The following is a 27,790-nucleotide window of genomic DNA, read 5'->3' as shown; positions in this document are numbered from 1 at the left end:
CAGATGGTATGACTATGCGAAGTTTCGTGTGTTCCTCATCCAAAAACTTATGAAGAACCCCATTCAAATAATGGTAGCTCGCTGATAATTTACTAGCTCTGTCATACTGTGGATTGTCTGGCTGCAATGTTTTGTTAAAAAATTCTATCATCAAGTTAGTGAACCCATCTCTCTTCTGTATCGCTCCGATGTCCTTCAGATTCCTTAAGACTTCCTGATCCTCTTCTATCAACTCAATTTGGTGGATTACGACTTCCTCCGGGTTTGGATGTCGACTCAATGTGTCTGCCAAAATATTGAGTTTCCCGGGGCAATGTTCGACTGTTAGATCAAATTGCTGGATAAATAATGCCCAACGGCTAACCCTCTCGCTTGCCATATTGGTTTTCATAATGAACGTCAGCGCTTTGTGATCGGTACGGATAACAATGTGAAAACCATACACGATCTTCTTCCAATACTGCAAAGCGCTCACGATAGACAGCATTTCCAATTCTGTGATAGTGTACTTTATCTCATGCTTCCGCAATTTCCGGCTCATGAAGGCAATATAGGTTTTTATGCTTGGATCATCGGGGTTTTCCTGCAGTAATACGGCTCCTATACCTATGGTTGAGGCATCTGTTTGAATTATGAATTTGAGGCTGAAATCAGGGTATCCGAGCTTAACATTATGCAGTAATCGTTGCTTGGTCTGAGCGAATGCCTCATCACAAGTATGGTCCCACTTCCATCGATTATTTTTCTTAAGCAGGTCCTGCAATGGTGCTACTACGGTTGTGTAATCAGGGCAATGATCAGCGAAGAATTGACACATTCCAAGGAACTGCCGAACATGTTTTACTTTAGTAGGCTTAGGAAACATCCTAATGGCCTCAATTTTGACTGGGTTTGGTCGCACACCATCTCCATCTACAAGGTGACCCAAAAATAACACCTCCTTCTGACAAAAATGTGATTTCGATAGGTTGACCTTGAAATTATGCCTTCCTAAATCGGTGAGGACTTCATTAATATTTTCCAAGTGTTCCGAAAGTGTTCTTGTAGCTACCAAGATATCATCCACATACATGATAGTCGCCTCTTTGACCTTTGGACTTAGATTGCGGTCAAGAGCTCGAATGAGAACCGAACCCGCATTCTTAATACCGAATGGGAGACGATTAAAGACATAAGTCTGTTGATCGAATAAGAATCCCGTCAACAACTTAGATTTAGCTTCCAACAGTATATGATGAAACGATGACGTCAGGTCAAAAGTGGTAAAATATTCCATATCTTTAAATCTCTTCAAGATCTCTTTAATAGGCGGGGCCTGCTCATACTCTGGGACTAATCTCTCGTTGATAGCACGTGCATCAAGGCAAATGCGCACTGATCCGTCCGGTTTCCTTACTATCACTAAAGGATTCAAAAATGGCGTCGGTGACTTCGATATCAATCCACTTGCTTCCATTTCTCTAATAGCTTCGCGGACTTGGGGATAGAATTTCTCGGCAATTGGATATAATTTCTTCTTATACGGGGACCAATCATTCACGTTTAATTCGTATTCAAAATTTTCAATTTTTCCAGGTTTTGAGCCAAACGTGTCGCTATGCTTTGTTAAAATTTTGAATAAATCTTCCTTCCCCTCGGAACCTATTACAGCTGCATTAACTTTATCTGCTATAACCTTCCCACAGTTGATTTCACCTTCCTGCAATTCTGCCGCAAACAGTTTATAATCATCAGAGGTCACATGATCATCCGTCTCACTCATGACACTTTCGTCCGTCCTAAGCGGATTCACGACTTCGGTGTTCCAAATTTCTTCATGTTCTCCTATCTCCGACTGAGGGTTCATGGTTGTATCCTCAATACCTTCCCTGTGCTTAAATCTGACAGAGTTATCTCCCATATCAATCACAGCCTGGTATTCAGTCATAAAATCGGCCCCTAGGATCAAGTTATAGTTGATTTTATTCATGATAATAAATGTATGAGCAAATTTTGAATTTCCAATTTCGATGTCCAATAATGCCTGGTTCTTACATATGACGGATTTATCCGGGATAATTCCACGAATCTTCAAATTTGAAACTGGGATAATCGGGATGTTTACTTTGGATTGTAGTTCATTTACCAGAACTTGGGATACTACTGATACGCTGGCGCCTGTATCAATGAGTGATCGAACCCTCACGTGGTTGATCCTAGTATATATCACGGGTAGTCTCTTAATTTCCTTGGAAATTTGGATTTCGGGATCGTCAATTAATTCGTCAGAGGTCACAACCCATGTATCGACCTCTGCGATGATCCATTCTTCAGTTAAAATTCGGCGTTTTTTTTTTCGCCCCGAGCCGTTCTTCAGATTCGAACGTCGGTGCATTCGGGTTTAGGTCGCTGCCCCCTTTCCTTGCTCTTTGGAATTGCAAGCTCTCCGCTCCTGTCGCTTCCTCATCACGGCCTCGATCATGGATCGCCTCCTTCCATTTTCTCTTGTTCAGCTCTTCTATGTACCGCCTAGACTCTTGGTATCTGTCATCCTTCTCTTGACGAGATCCTCCCTGGTAATATCTCGGGTTCCCTTGATTCCTAGCTGGATACGGCCTATAATTACTTCTCTGGAATCCACGGTATCCCCTGTCGGCTCGAAAATTCCCTTGGTTTGTTTGCCGGTTGCCTTCCGCAAAATTCCTTGGTCTCGTCCATTGTCGCGGCTTCCACTCCGTATTATATGCTCGACGAGGTTCTGGATCAGTACTAGTTCCCTGGTTCTTCGTACTAGTGGTCTTCGGTTCGATTGTCCGTTCGATATTATTCACCTGTTGGTCCCTGCTCCTAATTTGTCTTGGGTTCGAATGATGCGTTGTGAGGTCTAATTGACGTAATAAAGCCTCCGCATCGACAGCTGTCTGGACATTTGACGCTATCATCATTCGTTGGACCTCGAATGGCAATTGCTTTCCAATGGCGCTAATCAATTCTGTTTCGCTCATTGGATTATCAAGCTCCCGTAGCTTGTGAAATTGTGCCACAAAGTAATCAGAGAATTTCGTTGGTGAAGATGTTGCATATCGTCTGGAGTATACTTCCAGCCTTAACTCCTGCTGTTCCTGAATACTCCAGAACTTTTGGAGAAAAGCCCGCCGAAATCCTTCAAAATCTTCAAAAGTATACAAGAAAGCCCTGAACCATACAGCTGGTGCTCCGTCTAGGAATTTCTCGACCGTTCGCAGTTGTCGCTCTACTGGTATTTTATTCTCATTTATATAACCGGCGATTTCCCGGATGAAACCTTTCGGGGTGACATGCCCACGGGCATCGAACTTTGGTGGCTTGTCATCAGACATCTTAATGACGTGTACCACCGATGTCGGGATAGCACTTGATGACGTAGACGACCCATCTCTGTTTTCAAACTTGAAACCGTGTGTATCAGCATGGGATAGGCCTCCTTTCTTATGAATCCCCTGGTTATCATGGGGTTCGTATTCGCGATATTGGAGGTTAAAATCTTGGCTAGACGCTGATGGTTCCAACCTAGCCTTCAACATCTCCAAGTCTTTTCGGATGTCATCCATTCCGTCGGGATTACAACTGGCTATTTCTTTTGTGCCGGAATTTTGCCCATTATACGCCTTGCATTGTTCTAATAGGCGAACTTCCGTGTCGGCAAATGATTGGCCCTGTTCGATTAGATCTTCCGTCCGCTGGAATAACGCTAAGTTTGCGTCTTCGCACTTAGTTATTCTCTGGCTACGGTCTTCTAAATTTATAGTTAGTTCTTCGACTTTGTTTTTCAGTCCTGCTACGATGACAAGTGTACGTGCGGCTTCCCCACGTAACTCGTTCATGCCCTTGTCATGCTTGTCCAAGGTGCCAGCTATCTGCGCGCATTTTTCTTCTACTTGTCCCCGGACAATGTCATTCTCCTTCCTACACTCATCCCGAATTTCCTCTATGTGTGATTCTATGTCTTTTCTGTCAGTTAATCGTAGAGCGGCGAGTTCCTTGACACTAGCGTTCAATTTTTCCTTAATTTCTGCGCGTTCCATTTGAGCCTCATCTCTAACGCGGTCAACCTTTTCATTAACGATGGTAATGTACGCATCCATGTGCACTTTTAATTCGTCTTTCGCGAAGTGACATGCTTCCTGGACTTGAGTTAATTTGTCCCTAAGTTCCTGTCCCATCGCTACGCTCGCGGCCTGAACTGCATCTATTTGTGCCTTGAGTTCTGATTTATTTATTTCACACGCAGCCTGTACTCGGTCGATCTTATTCTCTAGTGAAACACTCGCAGCCTGTACTTGGTCGATTTTGTCAACAAGTTCATGTTTAGCTGAAACATTATCGGCCTGCATTTGATCAACTTTATTTTCTAATGAAACACTATTAGCCTGTACTTGGTCTACTTTATTTATGATTTTGTCATTTGTCTGCTTAACTGAAACGCTATCGGCCTGTAATTGATCTAACCTACGTTCCATTGGACCAATACTTGCAGCCAATGCTTGCATTAAGTCCTCTAACGTGAGAGCTTTCACCTCTCCCTGTCCTTCTACCAATATGTCCTGGGATTGCTCCCCACCGTCGTCAGACATTATAACTTTTCTTGAGAAAGCAAAAGGGCCGATCGGCCTCTCGCCTTGCTGCACACGAAGGAATACGCTACTGGGTCTAGGCCCTATCCTATGACATTATACCCCTACACTAACTTTCATTTAACAAAAAAAAATTTTGACTCTAAAACTTGTTTACATTTGCCGGTCATTCAACTTGAATGCTGGCTTGCGCCTAAGATTTCACAATAAACCGCTCCAATATAACAACAACAACAACAACATAAAAAAACGATGAAGTTGGAAATCTCCTGCCCTGAAATACGTTAATTTTAATTTATACCATCTCAACCTCTTTTTTAAATAACAACTTGAACTGGTGCTCAGTAATATTTTTACCATTTCAAGCCTTCCTAAACAACTGTTTATAATATTCATCTCATGTCCAATGACATTTAAATGGAGTCCTGAATTACCAAAATAATATTAAATTTCATATGGGAAAAGAGAAACATCAAATCTTCGAGCTTATTGAATTTTGAATCATTGCCAAACTTGAAGAGATTAGCAATGGATTATAATAATACACTAGTCAGATCTAGCTCCGTTCGAAACTAACCTTACTCTAGCATGATATTACGTTACAAGTGAACACACACTTGACCGTGATGCGGTCATCAATTAATAAAAATCAAAAATTTAAAAATATAAAATTTTGAAAAAAAGTATAAAAATATAAAAATTGATTAGCAATAAAATTTGCCTCTCTGCCGTTCTTAAAGCAACACGTTGCCGTTCTTAAAGCCCCACTTTGGGCCAGCCATTTTGCACCCGTCCACCTCCCGAGTCCCAGACTAGCATTTATCTCAGGGGTGTCGGTTCATTATTTAAATCATCAAATATAAATATAACGGCATAATAGAACACGGGGATGAACGGAGCAACTTAAAATTAAAAGGGGGAAGGCTCGATTGTAACTTGACTTTAAGGACTCCATGATAGGACTAGGAAGTGACTGTTACTTTAAAAAGGGCATCATCTAACTACAATAAAAAGATTATGAGAGTGGTTTCCTTTGAAATAATTTGCCAGAAGGAGCGGTTTATTACGCCATTTGACGTATAAAACTTTGATACACGTGGCATCAATATTTGAATTTACACACATGTTACATATATAAATCACTTGCCATACCGCAAGTGGTATCAATATCTTGCTGCGTTGCTTCTGAAATAAAATGACATTTTGGAGGTATAATTTACGGATCGATTCCATTTGAATCGAACCGTCACTCAAAGATATAGCTTCCTTCTATCGGGAGCCCGAGCATAACCCATGTTACGGTCGGCTTCCCGATTTAACTAAGATGATGTACTCCGGCTATATACATTTTTCCGAGACCGGTACTCGGACTGGGTAATGTTTCTCGTGAAGTGCGAAAACTGGATTCCACGGACAGTCCCTATCTTACGATATCCAGCTGATGCCATACCAATGAATTAGCATTTGCCTTTTATTTACATGTGATCTGAATTGTCACCAGTTAGCCTCAGTAGACTACTGCCACAGATGAGATAACGAGAAGCGGTGGGAAATACCGTGGCCATGGCCCCCCTCGCATCGCGAGCGAAGTAAACAAACACGCAAGTATGACTGTCACATCGTCCCATACGAAACCGTACAAAAACGAGGCAACCAAATGATTCTAATATTAACACTCTCATTATTCAAACATACGAATAGAGGGATGTTGTCACCAAATAATTTAATCCACGAAATTATCATCCTCGAAATTATTATTATTATTATTATTATTATTATGCAACGGTTCCTGGCACTGTCACGTTGATTAATATCGTCATTATTATGCGGGATGCAAACACAAATGGTTATTACTGTTATTATTATTATATCCCTCTCGTGGTTATATTTATTATTAATTGATAGGTGACTCAAGATATTATTATTATTCACGTCACTTAAAAAGGTTATTATCATTAATGAACCGGTCACTTACGCCAAAACATATATTAAGATATCGGTCGCAATTACAAATTAATTCACTGATCAACCAACGACATCACTACAGTTATTATTATGACAATTATTCTTAATCCGACCGCGGTGATTTAACATCGTCCTTACATTGTTATTATTATTATCGGTTGCATATTATCATTTAGATTCCCGTTTAACATCTTCATCAACGCTCAATTAATTAAGGCGGTCCAATCCTTTATCTGCAATATTTATTATTATTATTATCACGACATCATGATTGTCCTCACTCGTTATTACCATGAATACAATATACGACCATTTCTGTGGAATCTGAACTCTCATTATCCTTAGATCCGTTGTATCTCAACGAATAACTGTGCAGTCTATTTATTTCGTACATGCTGTCACGGGTTCGAATTCTACCCGCTGCGTAACTCAGTATTTCTCTGTGACACTGCCCGTACATTTTACACTCATATCAATATCCTAAGTGTCTCTCGTACGGAATTTATTTTCCTCTCTATCTCAATATTCCTCGATTCATTTATTTATTCCTCACAGAATTATCAACGGACTTATTTATTCATTTCGGACATCGTACGACCTTTTATTATCTGACTGCAAATTCTTTCACATTTTCTATCTCATTTGGATCTATGCCTTAGTTCATTCTCCACAAATAATCGTAACATCTTGAAATTATATTTACCAAAATTTGACAATCATGGTCTCGTAATATTAGCACTACATGTTCCGGCTAATGAATCGCAACTTCAAAACGCGACATTTATACGTAAAAAAAATATTGGACCGTAATTTAAACCACACGTTCATTAACATGTACGGATTATTAACACCGATCTACATTTCAATATTATTATTCGATCAAATTAAGTTATCACGCACTTTAATTCCAAATTAAAACGACCTCCCGTCATTAAATGATTCCCAATAAACTCAACACTTGATCACATAAATTATTATTATCTCCAAATCATATTTAAAAAAGAAATATCTTCTTAAAAAATAGTTATATTATTTATTTATTATTATTATTAATATTTAAAAAAAATAATAATTTCGCCTGTAATACGGTAGTCCACTCTTATTATGTTTAACGCATAACCCCTTGTACAAAGTCAATTTATTCTGGCACTAATCACTCCAGATATGATTTACTTGGAAATATTATATTAATCGCATCTCACAAATTTAACAACTTCACTTTGAAAATATGACCATATTAATTTCAACAAAACACTCTTGGTATGGCGAAGCTGGATTTTCCTTCCATGTCATTAAATGGCTCGTTAAAATGACAAAACATAAAAGCACATATCGGGTCTTATTTAACTAGCATAATCAAAATCAAATGTAAAGAAATTATCGACTACAAAGAAAATATGAATGCATGCATGACTTAACGTACTACACTATATATACAAATTTACATCTCCAACAAACTGAATACATAAAAGACCCGATTATTTACATTATTATGATTTACTACTGTCCGTGCTACAAATTTAGGATGGGGTCGTTAAGCGACCCATCTTGTTACAGAAGGTAACCAAGTATGACCAAATTATTCCCATTTTTCCCATCACGATAACATTTCCCAAATATATTTTACAGTTTAGTACTCATCTTAGTTATCGGTATTCCATTGCAGCTTTGCAGACGAGAGGCTCCATCCAGCCCCTCTCTGCGTTTTACTCCTCCATCCTTGATGGCGTAGTTTCACAAAAGATTTCCTGGCACATTATTATTATTTTACACTCATATCTTGATTACCACAAACCTTCACCATTTACTACGTTAACACTGTATACTTTAATTTGGATACAACAAATTTCTATCCTAGACCCAAGAATTTAATATATTTACACTATTTAATCTTCGTCCACCTACCGCACAATGGACCTGGACACGTACGACGAGGTGTCAACTATTTCGCCCGTCGCGATACGCCCGATTTATACGGCATTCTTGACGTGTTCATTACATCGGTTCGGTATAGCTAAGTACAGGCTACTACTTCCTTAAAGTACTGTTCGTCACACAGTCTATTATGTACGTACTTATGGTGATATATTTTATACTACTCTCTTGCAGGATAATTACTTTACGTCACTGATTATTCATAAATAACAAACACTATCCTACGTTAACTATTTCCAGATTTAACATGTTGCTTGAGCGCGATCACACTTTACAAACACTGGCGGATGCTCGCGCCATTAAATGACTGTACGTCCGTAGAATTCTAAGTTACCGGCGACCAACAGTTCAGCTCCCGATATTCAATTCACGTGTGCTGGCGACCGTCAATTCAGCTCCAACGATTCAAGACAAGTGGCTGGCGACCGTCAATTCAGCTCCGTATATATGGATGAAGCCTTTTTCCCGCGGATTCGTTGACGTCATACCCCTTAGGGAGGGGGTGGATTTTTAATATCGGTACTTGCACTCCGAATTGGAAGTTAAAATTTACATCAAATTAATCCACTCCGCTAGCATATCTGCTGGATAAAATATGAACTCCTGGTGATCACAGATTTAGGAGATATGGGTGGATTTCGCTCCTCACATTTCGCGCCTTCGTAAGCGTCTCTGACAACGTGGTCTTCTTTCAGCCAATGAGATTCAAGCTGTCCGGTTTCCAAGAAATCCAGCCTTCAATTTAATTAATTTGCCAATAAGTATTGATTATTTTTCCATGCGTGACATCTAATAAATTCATTACATCCATCCGCGTACTCATATTAATTTATTACTGATTACTTTTGTAGTTACGAAAATATCTCATCCCTCATTCCTTAAGATGGTATCACTGAGTCTCCCATCAAATTTTTACTATTGGCCGGCAAGCGGTCACGTGATTTAAATCTCCACCTGCTCGAACTTAGGCTAGCGAACGTACACTCAGCCGCTGTAATTTTCCATGAGGTCATGGAATTTCCGTCCTACCAAAAATATCCCAAGGTCTTACTCATGTGGTGGGTTTTCTTTGTATGACTCTCACCCTTCCTCTTTCTGACCAAGACTTATTTGTGGACTCTGTATTTACTTGTACGCCAACTAATGATATTCCCTGCTGTGAAGTAGCTAAAAGTTGTCGTGTTGAGCTAATCCGTCAGGCTCCAGTCTGTCGTCCTTCCTTCGCTCTGATTTCGACATTACCTAAACGAAATATTTTCAAATACACTCCTCTGTATTTCAATAAATGTACCATATTATTTTACCGATCAAATCATGATTGATTATGTGCCTAAGTCACTCGGGTTCATCTTCCTCTTGCCCAGGTAAAAAAAATCTAGTGAGCATCATGAGATTTTTTTTTATGATGTGTCCATATCATCACTATCATGATTTGACATCGGATCCTCTGTTCTGCGACGGCTATTGATTTCGTCTCTCAACATCTGGTTCCTGACCCTTAACTCCTCGTTCTGTCTTTCGATTTGATGGATTGTATTGACAAATTCCTGCACGTCGCTGTCTATCTCTCCACACTCTGGACATGGCCTTGCTTCAATTGGTGTATGGATTACTTGGACTTCTTCTTCCCTTCCGTCATCTTCTTCATCCTCTTCTTCGACATCATCTTCTTCCGGCTCGTCATCTGCTTCCTCTCGTTCATCCTCTGCTTCCCTGTGGTCTGCTGGCGTGTGGTAAAGCTTTAAATTTGCAGCGTTATAGATGTTCTCTGAACTTCCATCCAAGCTCTGAACTTTGTAAGCATTGTTGTCATAAGTTTGTATAATCTTGAAAGGTCCCACGAACAATTTGCAAAACTTGTGGTACACCTTCTGCTCTGGGTTAGATACACTAGGCTTCTTCACTAGAACGAGCTCGCCAACCCTCAACGGACGGTGGAATCGCTTATTCCTCAGCCTTCTCAATCGTCGTTCTGCTTGTGCCTCCAAATGTTCCCGTGTCTTTCTGATACAAATTTCGCTGGATACGCGTGGATCTACAGGACATGCTACTGCATCGTGCCATGGCCTGGCCGGATATCTGTTAAAGTGGACCACTTCCGGTATCTGTCCTGTTGCTTCGTGGATCGTGGTGTTAATACATTTAGTTATAATGGGCACCACGTCAATCCACCGCCAATGTGCCTCGGAACAATAGATCCTGCAGAATTTTGCAATCTCTCGCATGATCCTCTCTGATGGATTCGATTCGGGATGGCGAATCGAACTAAGTACATGCTGAATGTCTAGTTGTCGTAATTGATTTGCAAACGCAGCAGATGTGAACTGACTACCATGATCAGTAAGGATCTTCTTAGGCTTCCCCATCTGTGGAATGATATGTGAAGTAATTCCTCGTAGTACAGTTTTAGAATTTGCCTTTTGCAGCGGATACAAGGCTACCAATTTAGAGAATACATCTAAACTAACAAGGATGAATTGATTTCCCCTACGGGCCTTGGGGAGTGGTCCGTACAGGTCCATTGCGAATATCTCGCGGGGTTCAGTAGGTAACAGTGGGCGCGGAGATTGCTTAAGTAAGTATGGATTAGGTTTAATCCTTTGGCAGACGTCACATGATCGTAGTACATTTCGGACTGTTTGGTTCATCTTGGCCCACACGAATGTCTCTTGGATAGTTGCCAAGACCTTCCCTATACCTCCGTGTCCAATGACCCGGTGTACATGGTTGACTACCGGTACTTGCATTTCAGATGGTATGACTATGCGAAGTTTCGTGTGTTCCTCATCCAAAAACTTATGAAGAACCCCATTCAAATAATGGTAGCTCGCTGATAATTTACTAGCTCTGTCATACTGTGGATTGTCTGGCTGCAATGTTTTGTTAAAAAATTCTATCATCAAGTTAGTGAACCCATCTCTCTTCTGTATCGCTCCGATGTCCTTCAGATTCCTTAAGACTTCCTGATCCTCTTCTATCAACTCAATTTGGTGGATTACGACTTCCTCCGGGTTTGGATGTCGACTCAATGTGTCTGCCAAAATATTGAGTTTCCCGGGGCAATGTTCGACTGTTAGATCAAATTGCTGGATAAATAATGCCCAACGGCTAACCCTCTCGCTTGCCATATTGGTTTTCATAATGAACGTCAGCGCTTTGTGATCGGTACGGATAACAATGTGAAAACCATACACGATCTTCTTCCAATACTGCAAAGCGCTCACGATAGACAGCATTTCCAATTCTGTGATAGTGTACTTTATCTCATGCTTCCGCAATTTCCGGCTCATGAAGGCAATATAGGTTTTTATGCTTGGATCATCGGGGTTTTCCTGCAGTAATACGGCTCCTATACCTATGGTTGAGGCATCTGTTTGAATTATGAATTTGAGGCTGAAATCAGGGTATCCGAGCTTAACATTATGCAGTAATCGTTGCTTGGTCTGAGCGAATGCCTCATCACAAGTATGGTCCCACTTCCATCGATTATTTTTCTTAAGCAGGTCCTGCAATGGTGCTACTACGGTTGTGTAATCAGGGCAATGATCAGCGAAGAATTGACACATTCCAAGGAACTGCCGAACATGTTTTACTTTAGTAGGCTTAGGAAACATCCTAATGGCCTCAATTTTGACTGGGTTTGGTCGCACACCATCTCCATCTACAAGGTGACCCAAAAATAACACCTCCTTCTGACAAAAATGTGATTTCGATAGGTTGACCTTGAAATTATGCCTTCCTAAATCGGTGAGGACTTCATTAATATTTTCCAAGTGTTCCGAAAGTGTTCTTGTAGCTACCAAGATATCATCCACATACATGATAGTCGCCTCTTTGACCTTTGGACTTAGATTGCGGTCAAGAGCTCGAATGAGAACCGAACCCGCATTCTTAATACCGAATGGGAGACGATTAAAGACATAAGTCTGTTGATCGAATAAGAATCCCGTCAACAACTTAGATTTAGCTTCCAACAGTATATGATGAAACGATGACGTCAGGTCAAAAGTGGTAAAATATTCCATATCTTTAAATCTCTTCAAGATCTCTTTAATAGGCGGGGCCTGCTCATACTCTGGGACTAATCTCTCGTTGATAGCACGTGCATCAAGGCAAATGCGCACTGATCCGTCCGGTTTCCTTACTATCACTAAAGGATTCAAAAATGGCGTCGGTGACTTCGATATCAATCCACTTGCTTCCATTTCTCTAATAGCTTCGCGGACTTGGGGATAGAATTTCTCGGCAATTGGATATAATTTCTTCTTATACGGGGACCAATCATTCACGTTTAATTCGTATTCAAAATTTTCAATTTTTCCAGGTTTTGAGCCAAACGTGTCGCTATGCTTTGTTAAAATTTTGAATAAATCTTCCTTCCCCTCGGGACCTATTACAGCTGCATTAACTTTATCTGCTATAACCTTCCCACAGTTGATTTCACCTTCCTGCAATTCTGCCGCAAACAGTTTATAATCATCAGAGGTCACATGATCATCCGTCTCACTCATGACACTTTCGTCCGTCCTAAGCGGATTCACGACTTCGGTGTTCCAAATTTCTTCATGTTCTCCTATCTCCGACTGAGGGTTCATGGTTGTATCCTCAATACCTTCCCTGTGCTTAAATCTGACAGAGTTATCTCCCATATCAATCACAGCCTGGTATTCAGTCATAAAATCGGCCCCTAGGATCAAGTTATAGTTGATTTTATTCATGATAATAAATGTATGAGCAAATTTTGAATTTCCAATTTCGATGTCCAATAATGCCTGGTTCTTACATATGACGGATTTATCCGGGATAATTCCACGAATCTTCAAATTTGAAACTGGGATAATCGGGATGTTTACTTTGGATTGTAGTTCATTTACCAGAACTTGGGATACTACTGATACGCTGGCGCCTGTATCAATGAGTGATCGAACCCTCACGTGGTTGATCCTAGTATATATCACGGGTAGTCTCTTAATTTCCTTGGAAATTTGGATTTCGGGATCGTCAATTAATTCGTCAGAGGTCACAACCCATGTATCGACCTCTGCGATGATCCATTCTTCAGTTAAAATTCGGCGTTTTTTTTTTCGCCCCGAGCCGTTCTTCAGATTCGAACGTCGGTGCATTCGGGTTTAGGTCGCTGCCCCCTTTCCTTGCTCTTTGGAATTGCAAGCTCTCCGCTCCTGTCGCTTCCTCATCACGGCCTCGATCATGGATCGCCTCCTTCCATTTTCTCTTGTTCAGCTCTTCTATGTACCGCCTAGACTCTTGGTATCTGTCATCCTTCTCTTGACGAGATCCTCCCTGGTAATATCTCGGGTTCCCTTGATTCCTAGCTGGATACGGCCTATAATTACTTCTCTGGAATCCACGGTATCCCCTGTCGGCTCGAAAATTCCCTTGGTTTGTTTGCCGGTTGCCTTCCGCAAAATTCCTTGGTCTCGTCCATTGTCGCGGCTTCCACTCCGTATTATATGCTCGACGAGGTTCTGGATCAGTACTAGTTCCCTGGTTCTTCGTACTAGTGGTCTTCGGTTCGATTGTCCGTTCGATATTATTCACCTGTTGGTCCCTGCTCCTAATTTGTCTTGGGTTCGAATGATGCGTTGTGAGGTCTAATTGACGTAATAAAGCCTCCGCATCGACAGCTGTCTGGACATTTGACGCTATCATCATTCGTTGGACCTCGAATGGCAATTGCTTTCCAATGGCGCTAATCAATTCTGTTTCGCTCATTGGATTATCAAGCTCCCGTAGCTTGTGAAATTGTGCCACAAAGTAATCAGAGAATTTCGTTGGTGAAGATGTTGCATATCGTCTGGAGTATACTTCCAGCCTTAACTCCTGCTGTTCCTGAATACTCCAGAACTTTTGGAGAAAAGCCCGCCGAAATCCTTCAAAATCTTCAAAAGTATACAAGAAAGCCCTGAACCATACAGCTGGTGCTCCGTCTAGGAATTTCTCGACCGTTCGCAGTTGTCGCTCTACTGGTATTTTATTCTCATTTATATAACCGGCGATTTCCCGGATGAAACCTTTCGGGGTGACATGCCCACGGGCATCGAACTTTGGTGGCTTGTCATCAGACATCTTAATGACGTGTACCACCGATGTCGGGATAGCACTTGATGACGTAGACGACCCATCTCTGTTTTCAAACTTGAAACCGTGTGTATCAGCATGGGATAGGCCTCCTTTCTTATGAATCCCCTGGTTATCATGGGGTTCGTATTCGCGATATTGGAGGTTAAAATCTTGGCTAGACGCTGATGGTTCCAACCTAGCCTTCAACATCTCCAAGTCTTTTCGGATGTCATCCATTCCGTCGGGATTACAACTGGCTATTTCTTTTGTGCCGGAATTTTGCCCATTATACGCCTTGCATTGTTCTAATAGGCGAACTTCCGTGTCGGCAAATGATTGGCCCTGTTCGATTAGATCTTCCGTCCGCTGGAATAACGCTAAGTTTGCGTCTTCGCACTTAGTTATTCTCTGGCTACGGTCTTCTAAATTTATAGTTAGTTCTTCGACTTTGTTTTTCAGTCCTGCTACGATGACAAGTGTACGTGCGGCTTCCCCACGTAACTCGTTCATGCCCTTGTCATGCTTGTCCAAGGTGCCAGCTATCTGCGCGCATTTTTCTTCTACTTGTCCCCGGACAATGTCATTCTCCTTCCTACACTCATCCCGAATTTCCTCTATGTGTGATTCTATGTCTTTTCTGTCAGTTAATCGTAGAGCGGCGAGTTCCTTGACACTAGCGTTCAATTTTTCCTTAATTTCTGCGCGTTCCATTTGAGCCTCATCTCTAACGCGGTCAACCTTTTCATTAACGATGGTAATGTACGCATCCATGTGCACTTTTAATTCGTCTTTCGCGAAGTGACATGCTTCCTGGACTTGAGTTAATTTGTCCCTAAGTTCCTGTCCCATCGCTACGCTCGCGGCCTGAACTGCATCTATTTGTGCCTTGAGTTCTGATTTATTTATTTCACACGCAGCCTGTACTCGGTCGATCTTATTCTCTAGTGAAACACTCGCAGCCTGTACTTGGTCGATTTTGTCAACAAGTTCATGTTTAGCTGAAACATTATCGGCCTGCATTTGATCAACTTTATTTTCTAATGAAACACTATTAGCCTGTACTTGGTCTACTTTATTTATGATTTTGTCATTTGTCTGCTTAACTGAAACGCTATCGGCCTGTAATTGATCTAACCTACGTTCCATTGGACCAATACTTGCAGCCAATGCTTGCATTAAGTCCTCTAACGTGAGAGCTTTCACCTCTCCCTGTCCTTCTACCAATATGTCCTGGGATTGCTCCCCACCGTCGTCAGACATTATAACTTTTCTTGAGAAAGCAAAAGGGCCGATCGGCCTCTCGCCTTGCTGCACACGAAGGAATACGCTACTGGGTCTAGGCCCTATCCTATGACATTATACCCCTACACTAACTTTCATTTAACAAAAAAAAATTTTGACTCTAAAACTTGTTTACATTTGCCGGTCATTCAACTTGAATGCTGGCTTGCGCCTAAGATTTCACAATAAACCGCTCCAATATAACAACAACAACAACAACATAAAAAAAACGATGAAGTTGGAAATCTCCTGCCCTGAAATACGTTAATTTTAATTTATACCATCTCAACCTCTTTTTTAAATAACAACTTGAACTGGTGCTCAGTAATATTTTTACCATTTCAAGCCTTCCTAAACAACTGTTTATAATATTCATCTCATGTCCAATGACATTTAAATGGAGTCCTGAATTACCAAAATAATATTAAATTTCATATGGGAAAAGAGAAACATCAAATCTTCGAGCTTATTGAATTTTGAATCATTGCCAAACTTGAAGAGATTAGCAATGGATTATAATAATACACTAGTCAGATCTAGCTCCGTTCGAAACTAACCTTACTCTAGCATGATATTACGTTACAAGTGAACACACACTTGACCGTGATGCGGTCATCAATTAATAAAAATCAAAAATTTAAAAATATAAAATTTTGAAAAAAAGTATAAAAATATAAAAATTGATTAGCAATAAAATTTGCCTCTCTGCCGTTCTTAAAGCAACACGTTGCCGTTCTTAAAGCCCCACTTTGGGCCAGCCATTTTGCACCCGTCCACCTCCCGAGTCCCAGACTAGCATTTATCTCAGGGGTGTCGGTTCATTATTTAAATCATCAAATATAAATATAACGGCATAATAGAACACGGGGATGAACGGAGCAACTTAAAATTAAAAGGGGGAAGGCTCGATTGTAACTTGACTTTAAGGACTCCATGATAGGACTAGGAAGTGACTGTTACTTTAAAAAGGGCATCATCTAACTACAATAAAAAGATTATGAGAGTGGTTTCCTTTGAAATAATTTGCCAGAAGGAGCGGTTTATTACGCCATTTGACGTATAAAACTTTGATACACGTGGCATCAATATTTGAATTTACACACATGTTACATATATAAATCACTTGCCATACCGCAAGTGGTATCAATATCTTGCTGCGTTGCTTCTGAAATAAAATGACATTTTGGAGGTATAATTTACGGATCGATTCCATTTGAATCGAACCGTCACTCAAAGATATAGCTTCCTTCTATCGGGAGCCCGAGCATAACCCATGTTACGGTCGGCTTCCCGATTTAACTAAGATGGTGTACTCCGGCTATATACATTTTTCCGAGACCGGTACTCGGACTGGGTAATGTTTCTCGTGAAGTGCGAAAACTGGATTCCACGGACAGTCCCTATCTTACGATATCCAGCTGATGCCATACCAATGAATTAGCATTTGCCTTTTATTTACATGTGATCTGAATTGTCACCAGTTAGCCTCAGTAGACTACTGCCACAGATGAGATAACGAGAAGCGGTGGGAAATACCGTGGCCATGGCCCCCCTCGCATCGCGAGCGAAGTAAACAAACACGCAAGTATGACTGTCACATCGTCCCATACGAAACCGTACAAAAACGAGGCAACCAAATGATTCTAATATTAACACTCTCATTATTCAAACATACGAATAGAGGGATGTTGTCACCAAATAATTTAATCCACGAAATTATCATCCTCGAAATTATTATTATTATTATTATTATTATTATGCAACGGTTCCTGGCACTGTCACGTTGATTAATATCGTCATTATTATGCGGGATGCAAACACAAATGGTTATTACTGTTATTATTATTATATCCCTCTCGTGGTTATATTTATTATTAATTGATAGGTGACTCAAGATATTATTATTATTCACGTCACTTAAAAAGGTTATTATCATTAATGAACCGGTCACTTACGCCAAAACATATATTAAGATATCGGTCGCAATTACAAATTAATTCACTGATCAACCAACGACATCACTACAGTTATTATTATGACAATTATTCTTAATCCGACCGCGGTGATTTAACATCGTCCTTACATTGTTATTATTATTATCGGTTGCATATTATCATTTAGATTCCCGTTTAACATCTTCATCAACGCTCAATTAATTAAGGCGGTCCAATCCTTTATCTGCAATATTTATTATTATTATTATCACGACATCATGATTGTCCTCACTCGTTATTACCATGAATACAATATACGACCATTTCTGTGGAATCTGAACTCTCATTATCCTTAGATCCGTTGTATCTCAACGAATAACTGTGCAGTCTATTTATTTCGTACATGCTGTCACGGGTTCGAATTCTACCCGCTGCGTAACTCAGTATTTCTCTGTGACACTGCCCGTACATTTTACACTCATATCAATATCCTAAGTGTCTCTCGTACGGAATTTATTTTCCTCTCTATCTCAATATTCCTCGATTCATTTATTTATTCCTCACAGAATTATCAACGGACTTATTTATTCATTTCGGACATCGTACGACCTTTTATTATCTGACTGCAAATTCTTTCACATTTTCTATCTCATTTGGATCTATGCCTTAGTTCATTCTCCACAAATAATCGTAACATCTTGAAATTATATTTACCAAAATTTGACAATCATGGTCTCGTAATATTAGCACTACATGTTCCGGCTAATGAATCGCAACTTCAAAACGCGACATTTATACGTAAAAAAAATATTGGACCGTAATTTAAACCACACGTTCATTAACATGTACGGATTATTAACACCGATCTACATTTCAATATTATTATTCGATCAAATTAAGTTATCACGCACTTTAATTCCAAATTAAAACGACCTCCCGTCATTAAATGATTCCCAATAAACTCAACACTTGATCACATAAATTATTATTATCTCCAAATCATATTTAAAAAAGAAATATCTTCTTAAAAAAAATAGTTATATTATTTATTTATTATTATTATTAATATTTTAAAAAAATAATAATTTCGCCTGTAATACGGTAGTCCACTCTTATTATGTTTAACGCATAACCCCTTGTACAAAGTCAATTTATTCTGGCACTAATCACTCCAGATATGATTTACTTGGAAATATTATATTAATCGCATCTCACAAATTTAACAACTTCACTTTGAAAATATGACCATATTAATTTCAACAAAACACTCTTGGTATGGCGAAGCTGGATTTTCCTTCCATGTCATTAAATGGCTCGTTAAAATGACAAAACATAAAAGCACATATCGGGTCTTATTTAACTAGCATAATCAAAATCAAATGTAAAGAAATTATCGACTACAAAGAAAATATGAATGCATGCATGACTTAACGTACTACACTATATATACAAATTTACATCTCCAACAAACTGAATACATAAAAGACCCGATTATTTACATTATTATGATTTACTACTGTCCGTGCTACAAATTTAGGATGGGGTCGTTAAGCGACCCATCTTGTTACAGAAGGTAACCAAGTATGACCAAATTATTCCCATTTTTCCCATCACGATAACATTTCCCAAATATATTTTACAGTTTAGTACTCATCTTAGTTATCGGTATTCCATTGCAGCTTTGCAGACGAGAGGCTCCATCCAGCCCCTCTCTGCGTTTTACTCCTCCATCCTTGATGGCGTAGTTTCACAAAAGATTTCCTGGCACATTATTATTATTTTACACTCATATCTTGATTACCACAAACCTTCACCATTTACTACGTTAACACTGTATACTTTAATTTGGATACAACAAATTTCTATCCTAGACCCAAGAATTTAATATATTTACACTATTTAATCTTCGTCCACCTACCGCACAATGGACCTGGACACGTACGACGAGGTGTCAACTATTTCGCCCGTCGCGATACGCCCGATTTATACGGCATTCTTGACGTGTTCATTACATCGGTTCGGTATAGCTAAGTACAGGCTACTACTTCCTTAAAGTACTGTTCGTCACACAGTCTATTATGTACGTACTTATGGTGATATATTTTATACTACTCTCTTGCAGGATAATTACTTTACGTCACTGATTATTCATAAATAACAAACACTATCCTACGTTAACTATTTCCAGATTTAACATGTTGCTTGAGCGCGATCACACTTTACAAACACTGGCGGATGCTCGCGCCATTAAATGACTGTACGTCCGTAGAATTCTAAGTTACCGGCGACCAACAGTTCAGCTCCCGATATTCAATTCACGTGTGCTGGCGACCGTCAATTCAGCTCCAACGATTCAAGACAAGTGGCTGGCGACCGTCAATTCAGCTCCGTATATATGGATGAAGCCTTTTTCCCGCGGATTCGTTGACGTCATACCCCTTAGGGAGGGGGTGGATTTTTAATATCGGTACTTGCACTCCGAATTGGAAGTTAAAATTTACATCAAATTAATCCACTCCGCTAGCATATCTGCTGGATAAAATATGAACTCCTGGTGATCACAGATTTAGGAGATATGGGTGGATTTCGCTCCTCACATTTCGCGCCTTCGTAAGCGTCTCTGACAACGTGGTCTTCTTTCAGCCAATGAGATTCAAGCTGTCCGGTTTCCAAGAAATCCAGCCTTCAATTTAATTAATTTGCCAATAAGTATTGATTATTTTTCCATGCGTGACATCTAATAAATTCATTACATCCATCCGCGTACTCATATTAATTTATTACTGATTACTTTTGTAGTTACGAAAATATCTCATCCCTCATTCCTTAAGATGGTATCACTGAGTCTCCCATCAAATTTTTACTATTGGCCGGCAAGCGGTCACGTGATTTAAATCTCCACCTGCTCGAACTTAGGCTAGCGAACGTACACTCAGCCGCTGTAATTTTCCATGAGGTCATGGAATTTCCGTCCTACCAAAAATATCCCAAGGTCTTACTCATGTGGTGGGTTTTCTTTGTATGACTCTCACCCTTCCTCTTTCTGACCAAGACTTATTTGTGGACTCTGTATTTACTTGTACGCCAACTAATGATATTCCCTGCTGTGAAGTAGCTAAAAGTTGTCGTGTTGAGCTAATCCGTCAGGCTCCAGTCTGTCGTCCTTCCTTCGCTCTGATTTCGACATTACCTAAACGAAATATTTTCAAATACACTCCTCTGTATTTCAATAAATGTACCATATTATTTTACCGATCAAATCATGATTGATTATGTGCCTAAGTCACTCGGGTTCAGTAGTTAGACCCATTCATCCCGGCACCTTCTTTCACCTCTGCGGTCCACAAATACCCCGGAACAATAATAATAATAATAATAATAATAATAATAATAATAATAATAATAATAATAATAATAATAATAATAATAATAATAATAATAATGCGTTGTAATAAATACGTTTCACTCATGTTATCTTACACACCCTCCTTCTTATGACAAATATGAATTAACGTCCGTAGAAGAGGAATAAAATAAATATACTACATAACAAGGAGAAGTTTACTTCACAACCGTCTAAGAAAACAATCAAAATTATAGCAAAACAATCGATATGAACTTCAGAATGACCAGCCTACTACATGCGTTGGAAGAAAGTTGCTAGAAATTAGCAACAAGAACAATTAAAGCAAACCAAAAACCGAGGGACATAGCCAAGGGGAGGGGTGGGGGTAACTAGGGGTTAGACCTCCACCCCATAGAATTTTTACAAAAGAACATGAACAGAAAGTGACAATAAACAAGTGACAGTTGACTCAAAGTGTTGGCTATTTCGAACATTCACAGAGACATAATTGTAAATCCAACAAATCTCTCGGATCTATTTTCTAAGAAGCCTCAAAAGTTGATTTTAGATTGTTACCTAAACAAAGAAGTCCTTGTAAAACTACTGACCTTGATCATATTGTTCTCATTCTGCATTTTAATGTAAGATTTTTTAGTGCACGGCAATCTGAATATCAACATACAGTAATTCACTTGTATCAGTATCCTTAAAATAACACTTATGCATGCGCGTATCACACACACACACAAGCAACTTAATTATGTTCTGTCATCATTTTGTGGCTATACCCCCCTCCCCTTCCATCGGTCGATCCTGGCTACGCTACTGGAAAAACCGAATTGAAGCTAACCAAAAAACCGTCGATATTTATCTTCTTATAAACCGGTGCCGGTATAAAAATGAATGTTTGTTCGTATTCTATAGACTCAAAAAGTACTCCACCGGTTTCGCTGAAAATTTCATACTTGGTTCTTATTACTACTGGGAGGGTTATGGAAGTGGTTTTCCATGTTAAGTCCTCACCATTCCCCAGATTTAGGCCCTTTGGCACATCACAATATGCGAATATAGGCGAAATGTCGAATCTGTCGTACAAGGACGAGACAAAGCTCATTTGAAGTCTCGCGATGCGAGGAACAAACCTCAGTACGTTCCTAGGGCCCCGAAAACCACATTTTAAGGCCCTAAAACCAACCGTTTTTGAGATATTGCCACCTAAGCACCCCAGCTCTAGGAATCGGCTGAATTAGTGACCCGCCGTAATCATGGCAACGTTAAATCATGGATTTTAGATTATCGAAAAAGGCCAATATTAGTGTCGATCCATAGTTTTCAGGGTCGCTGAGATGAACTGTGGCAAATTTATAGATGTAGCACCACGAGAGATACAGTTACTGGACCCACATCTCCATACTCTTATCACTACGTTGTCGTAGTTGCCTTTACAGAATGTCTCATTTACAGGAATACGATCAGACGTGTTCTATCAGACTGCTTCATAATGCTCATTTCACTAAGTTTTATTCGTCATACACGTTATTCATCTCTCACCGGCATGGGACGTGAGAAGGGGTGGAAAAGAATAATATCCAAAATGACCGAGATTATCGAAAAAGGCTAATATTACTGTCGATCCATAGTTTTCGGGGTCGCTGAGATGAACCGTGGCAAATTTATAGATGTAGCACCACGATACTCACTTCCGGAATGAAGTTCAGATCTTCACTACGGTATACCTTTCCTATAGCAACAAAATAGGCTATATGAAAATAAGTACATAGTAACGTCTGAGTTGTGTTTTTGTACATCATTATTTCATCCTCCCACATACAAAATATAATTATTATTATTATTATCGACGTCGATCAATGTACGGTAAGTCATATTTAATGGAAATTTTCCGGTGCAAACAGTAATTTTTTCTATTTCTTAAGTGAATCAACGACGATATGTTAGGTTATATAAGCTTATATCGTATTACATAGCTTCATCAAAACATAAGTCTCTCAAACGTTCGTCACTTAGTAGAACTACCAGCGCAGTACGTAGAAATAAGAGAATTCGAGCTTCTCAAACGAACGGGGAAAGACAAGTGAGCAATGGAGCAGATCGTTTACGAACTGAAAATTCACGTGCATCAGAATCTCAAGATCACATCGCCACATTATATTCGATTTGCAAACATTTTTCCACCCACACAATGCATTCATAACATTATTCAAAACTACAACTGACAACTTACCGGCGGATAATTACGCAATTCAAATACGAGCCGACAAAACACCACTCGAAAAAAAAAAATGGCGTATGGCTTTTAGTGCCGGGAGTGTCCGAGGACAAGTTTGGCTCGCCAGGTGCAGGTCTTTTGATTTGACTCCCGCAGGCGACCTGCGCGTCATGATGAGGATGAAATGACGGTGAAGACGACACATACACCCAGCCCCCGTGCCAGCGAAATTAACCAATGATGGTTAAAATTCCCGACCCTGCCGAGAATCGAACCCGGGACCCCTGTGACCAAAGGCCAGAACGCTAACCATTTAGCCATGAAGTCGGACACCACTCGGACAGCATCCCGGACGCTACAACGCACCCACCATCAATGAAGTAGCAAGTGTTATAGTGATACGTGTAATATAATTCTCACCGAGCTCGATAGCTGCAGTCGCTTAAGTGCGGCCAGTATCCAGTATTCGGGAGATAGTAGGTTCGAACCCCACTGTCGGCAGCCCTGAAAATGGTTTTCCGTGGTTTCCCATTTTCACACCAAGCAAATGCTGGGACTGTACCTTAATTAAGGCCACGGCCGCTTCCTTCCCACTCCTAGCCATTTCCTGTCCCATCGTCGCCATAAGACCTATCTGTGTCGGTGCGACGTAAAGCAACTAGCAAAAAAAATATATATATATAATTCTTCAGCGACGGAATAATACAATTCAACGTGTCGCTGAAACAAATTGATCATACGATGCGCTGCAGTATATCATAATTTTATGGGAAGGGTAGTACGGATATCACTTCAATATTATGCAAACGAATCCAGTTACAGGTAACTACAGATATCTTTATTTCATTTTTACAAATGAAAATATACATTTCTTTTTAACTTTGCATTATTCGTAAATGTAATTGACATTTTTCATGCTCAGTGGCTCAGACGGTTGAGGCGCTGGCTTTCTGACCCCAACTTGGCAGGTTCGATCCTGGCTCAGTCCGGTGATATTTGAAGGTGCTCAAATATGTCAGCGTCGTGTCGGTAGATTTACTGGCACGTAAAAGAACTCCTGCGGGACAAAATTCCGGCGTCTCCGAAGAACTGTAAAAGTAGTTAGTGGGACGTAAAGCAAATAGCATTATTATTATTATTATTATTATTATTATTATTATTATTATTATTATTATTATTATTATTATTATTATTATTACATTTTTCATATCTTTCGTTCTCTTTATTCTTACAGGTAAACAACTCAATAAAAAGTATCAGCGAAGAATTATTATTCATACCGCATAATAATATCTCAGAATGGAAGAAATCATATTCATTGACAGACTGTAGACCACCGAGCGAGTTGGCCGTGCGGTTAGGGGCGCGCAGCTGTGCGGTTGCATTCGGAAGATAGTGGATTCGAACCCTACTGTCAACAGCCCTGTAGATGGTTTTCCGTGGTTTGCCGTTTTCATACCAGGCAAATGCTGGGGCTGTACCTTAATTAACGCCACGGCCGCTTCCTGCCCACTCCTAGCCCTGCTCTACTCCTCAGTCCATAATTAAAACCCTTGAACTGACCGTGAAACGAACTTAGGGCCTTGAAATTATTACTGTGCGCTTTCTCCTGTAAGTAAAAGCTTGAGAAAATCTCTATCAAGTGAACCCTGTCCTAATCCTCAGTCCAGAATTAATATCCTTGAGCTGGCCGGAAAACTAACCCAAGGCCTTAGAATAAGAGACAGGCACGTTACCTCTACACCACAGGGTAGAGAATAATAAGAAATATCTTTCGATGAATGCCGAATTTCAGCATTACTATTCCGTCGTTAAGCCCGAAGCGACTTACGCTAGTGAAATACAAGTTATTTAAATTGAACACCAAATCAACAACACAGACTGCAGAAGGTTGACAGAACGAATCTCAGAACAATCATTAATAAAAAGCAGCAGGTTGATGGACAATGGAGATTATTGCCTAATGCAGTAGTGTACCTGGGAAGTACACTTTTAGACACAGTGAGAAAAAGGAGAATTGACTTTTTCTGTCATATATCAGGATTAGATGAAACCAGGCTTTTGAAACAACTATTTAACTACTTTTGGAAAAGTAAAACAAAAAATTATTGGTTCAAAGAAGTCTAAGATGATTTAGAAGAGTTGAATAATACATTGCAACAAATGAAATGAAATGCCGAATGGCTTTTAGCACCGGGAGTGTCCGAGAAAATGTTCGGCTCTCCAGGTGCAAGTCTTGGTTTGATGCCCGTAGGTAACCTGCGCGTCGTGATGAGGATGAAATGATGATGATGACGACACATGCACCTAGCCCCCATGCCAGCGAAATTAACCAATGATGGTTAAAATTCCCGAGCCAGCCGGGAATCCAACTCGGGACCCGTGTGACCAAAGGCCAGCACGCTAACCATTTAGCCATAGAGCCGGCGAATGCAACAAATTGCAAATAGAGAAGAGAAAAGGATTCTGAAGTACAAACATTCACGACTTAAACTAAAAACTTTGCAACGAAAACAATACTTTGTATGTCATATCTGATGAAGAAAGGGCAGCCAGGTTGGAAAGATTGAAGAGGTTTTGGGAAAGGAGGAAGTTCATGTAAGCAAAATTTCCAGTTAATTCATTGAAGACTTACATGTATATGGTTTGATTTAAGTGCTCCAATGCAGGTGTAAAATAAATAAATAAATAAATAAATAAATAAATAAATAAATAAATAAATAAATAAATAAATATTTGAAAGTGGGGGAACAAAAAATAGAGATCGTCACAGATTTCAAATACCTTGGTGAATGGATCAGTTGGAATGGTCTTGAGAAGAAAGCAATGGAATCTCGGCGAACCAAAATAGAAACAGCTTTCCAGCTTACGAAAGACACCTATAACAAAAAATCCCTTTCCTGGAACTCCAAGATCAGACATTATAATACAGTAGTCAAGCCTGAAGCCCTGTATGCTGCAGAAACTCTATCTATAACTATGCATGGTCCAATGGAAAAGTTAGAGATAAAGGAAAGGAAAATTCTACGAAAAATTCTAGGCCCCAAATTTCATAATAACGAACTTTCACACATCCGCAATGAAACTCTGTATAGGAAATCAGAAAGGATTTCCGACACAATAAGGGAAAGGAGAATTGACTTCTATGACCACATCCTATGAATGGATCCGAAAAGGATAACTAAAAGAATCTTCGACTATTTCCGTAATAAGAAAACCAAGCCGAACTGGTTTAAGGAAACTGAGAAGGACCTACGAGAATTCCAAATTACAGAAGAGATGCTTGTAGATGGATCTGCAAAGAAAATAACCAAAGATAAAATGAGGTTTCAGGACAGGGTGAAGCCCAAGCGACTATACAGAATTTCTGAAAAAGAGAGGAAGGCAAGATCTGAAAGATTGAAAAAGTACTGGGAGGACAGGAAAACACGACTCACTAACCATTGATTGATCTATCGTACCCCAAAGAGGGTGAAACGGACAAGAAGAAGAAGAAATAAATAAATAATTACGAGATCTATGATGTCTTTCATTTTCTCGCAATTCATGAGCGTTACCATCCTGTAAGAATGCTGAATGAAGAGATACTGAATCGAATTGGTGAGAGGAGATCGAGTTGGCTAAATTTGATCAGAAGAAGAGATAGAATGATAGGGCACATCTTAAGACACCCAGGTCTTGTACAGTTGGATTTGAGGGTCGTGTAGGTGGTACAAACGGTAGGGGTAGATCAAGGTACGAATATGACAAGCAGATTAGAGCAGATATAGGATGTAGTAGTTATCTAGAAATGAAAAGGTTAGCACAGGATAGGGTGGCATGGAAGCTGTATCAAACCAGTCTACGGACTGATGACTCAAACAAAAACAACAACAACAACAACCAGTCTTTTGTGAATACACTCATTTTTATTTCCACTGAGGGTGAAGTCAAAAGATACATGTCGTACGAGGAGAACAACCAAAGAATCTGCACTCGTTCTCTCGTCTTCTAAGCCCAAAAAATCCACGATTCTATGCTTTTCCGTGTAGTGGAGAAAATGTATGAATGCAGGGTATTATTTAGGAGTAATTTGATCCTGCTTATGTAACTGGTGAGATCGGGCAAATGACTTAAATGTTAGGCCACTTTAAACAACAATCAACAAATGGTGAAATTCCAGGAATATTTTGCGATATACTATGTCTTATCTTTCTGTCGTAAAGTTAAGGTCGACGTGTGACTACCAGCCGTTAAAATGCAATAAACGTTTCATGTTTCGTGGTATCGCTTGAAGTACTGAGTTCCACTGAAACAAGAACATCAAGCACAGGAATCACTGAGGCAGGTAAACAGCCGTTATCGCCTCTTGTCAAGCTTGAAACATACTGCAAAATTTAATAATGGTAAAGCAGCGGACCGTTGCCAGTTCACACATAGGCACTTTTAA

At 39.8% G+C, this 27,790-nt stretch overlaps 1 protein-coding gene across 1 annotated transcript in view; it reads right to left on the bottom strand.

The window, feature by feature from the left end:
- LOC136866796 (uncharacterized) overlaps positions 1–27,790 on the bottom strand; it is a 382,310-nt gene that overhangs the window by 222,949 nt on the left and 131,571 nt on the right. Inside the window, exon 4 of the mRNA XM_068226847.1 lies at positions 10,112–10,176. Coding sequence (XP_068082948.1) covers positions 10,112–10,176 — 65 coding nt within the window. The remainder of the gene's footprint in view (positions 1–10,111; positions 10,177–27,790) is intronic.

The sequence above is a fragment of the Anabrus simplex genome, chromosome 3 (assembly GCF_040414725.1).
Source record: "Anabrus simplex isolate iqAnaSimp1 chromosome 3, ASM4041472v1, whole genome shotgun sequence".
NCBI classification, from domain to species: domain Eukaryota; kingdom Metazoa; phylum Arthropoda; class Insecta; order Orthoptera; family Tettigoniidae; genus Anabrus; species Anabrus simplex.
Note: the sequence above shows the minus strand (reverse complement) of the source record. Positions and strands in the feature narration are given on the sequence as shown.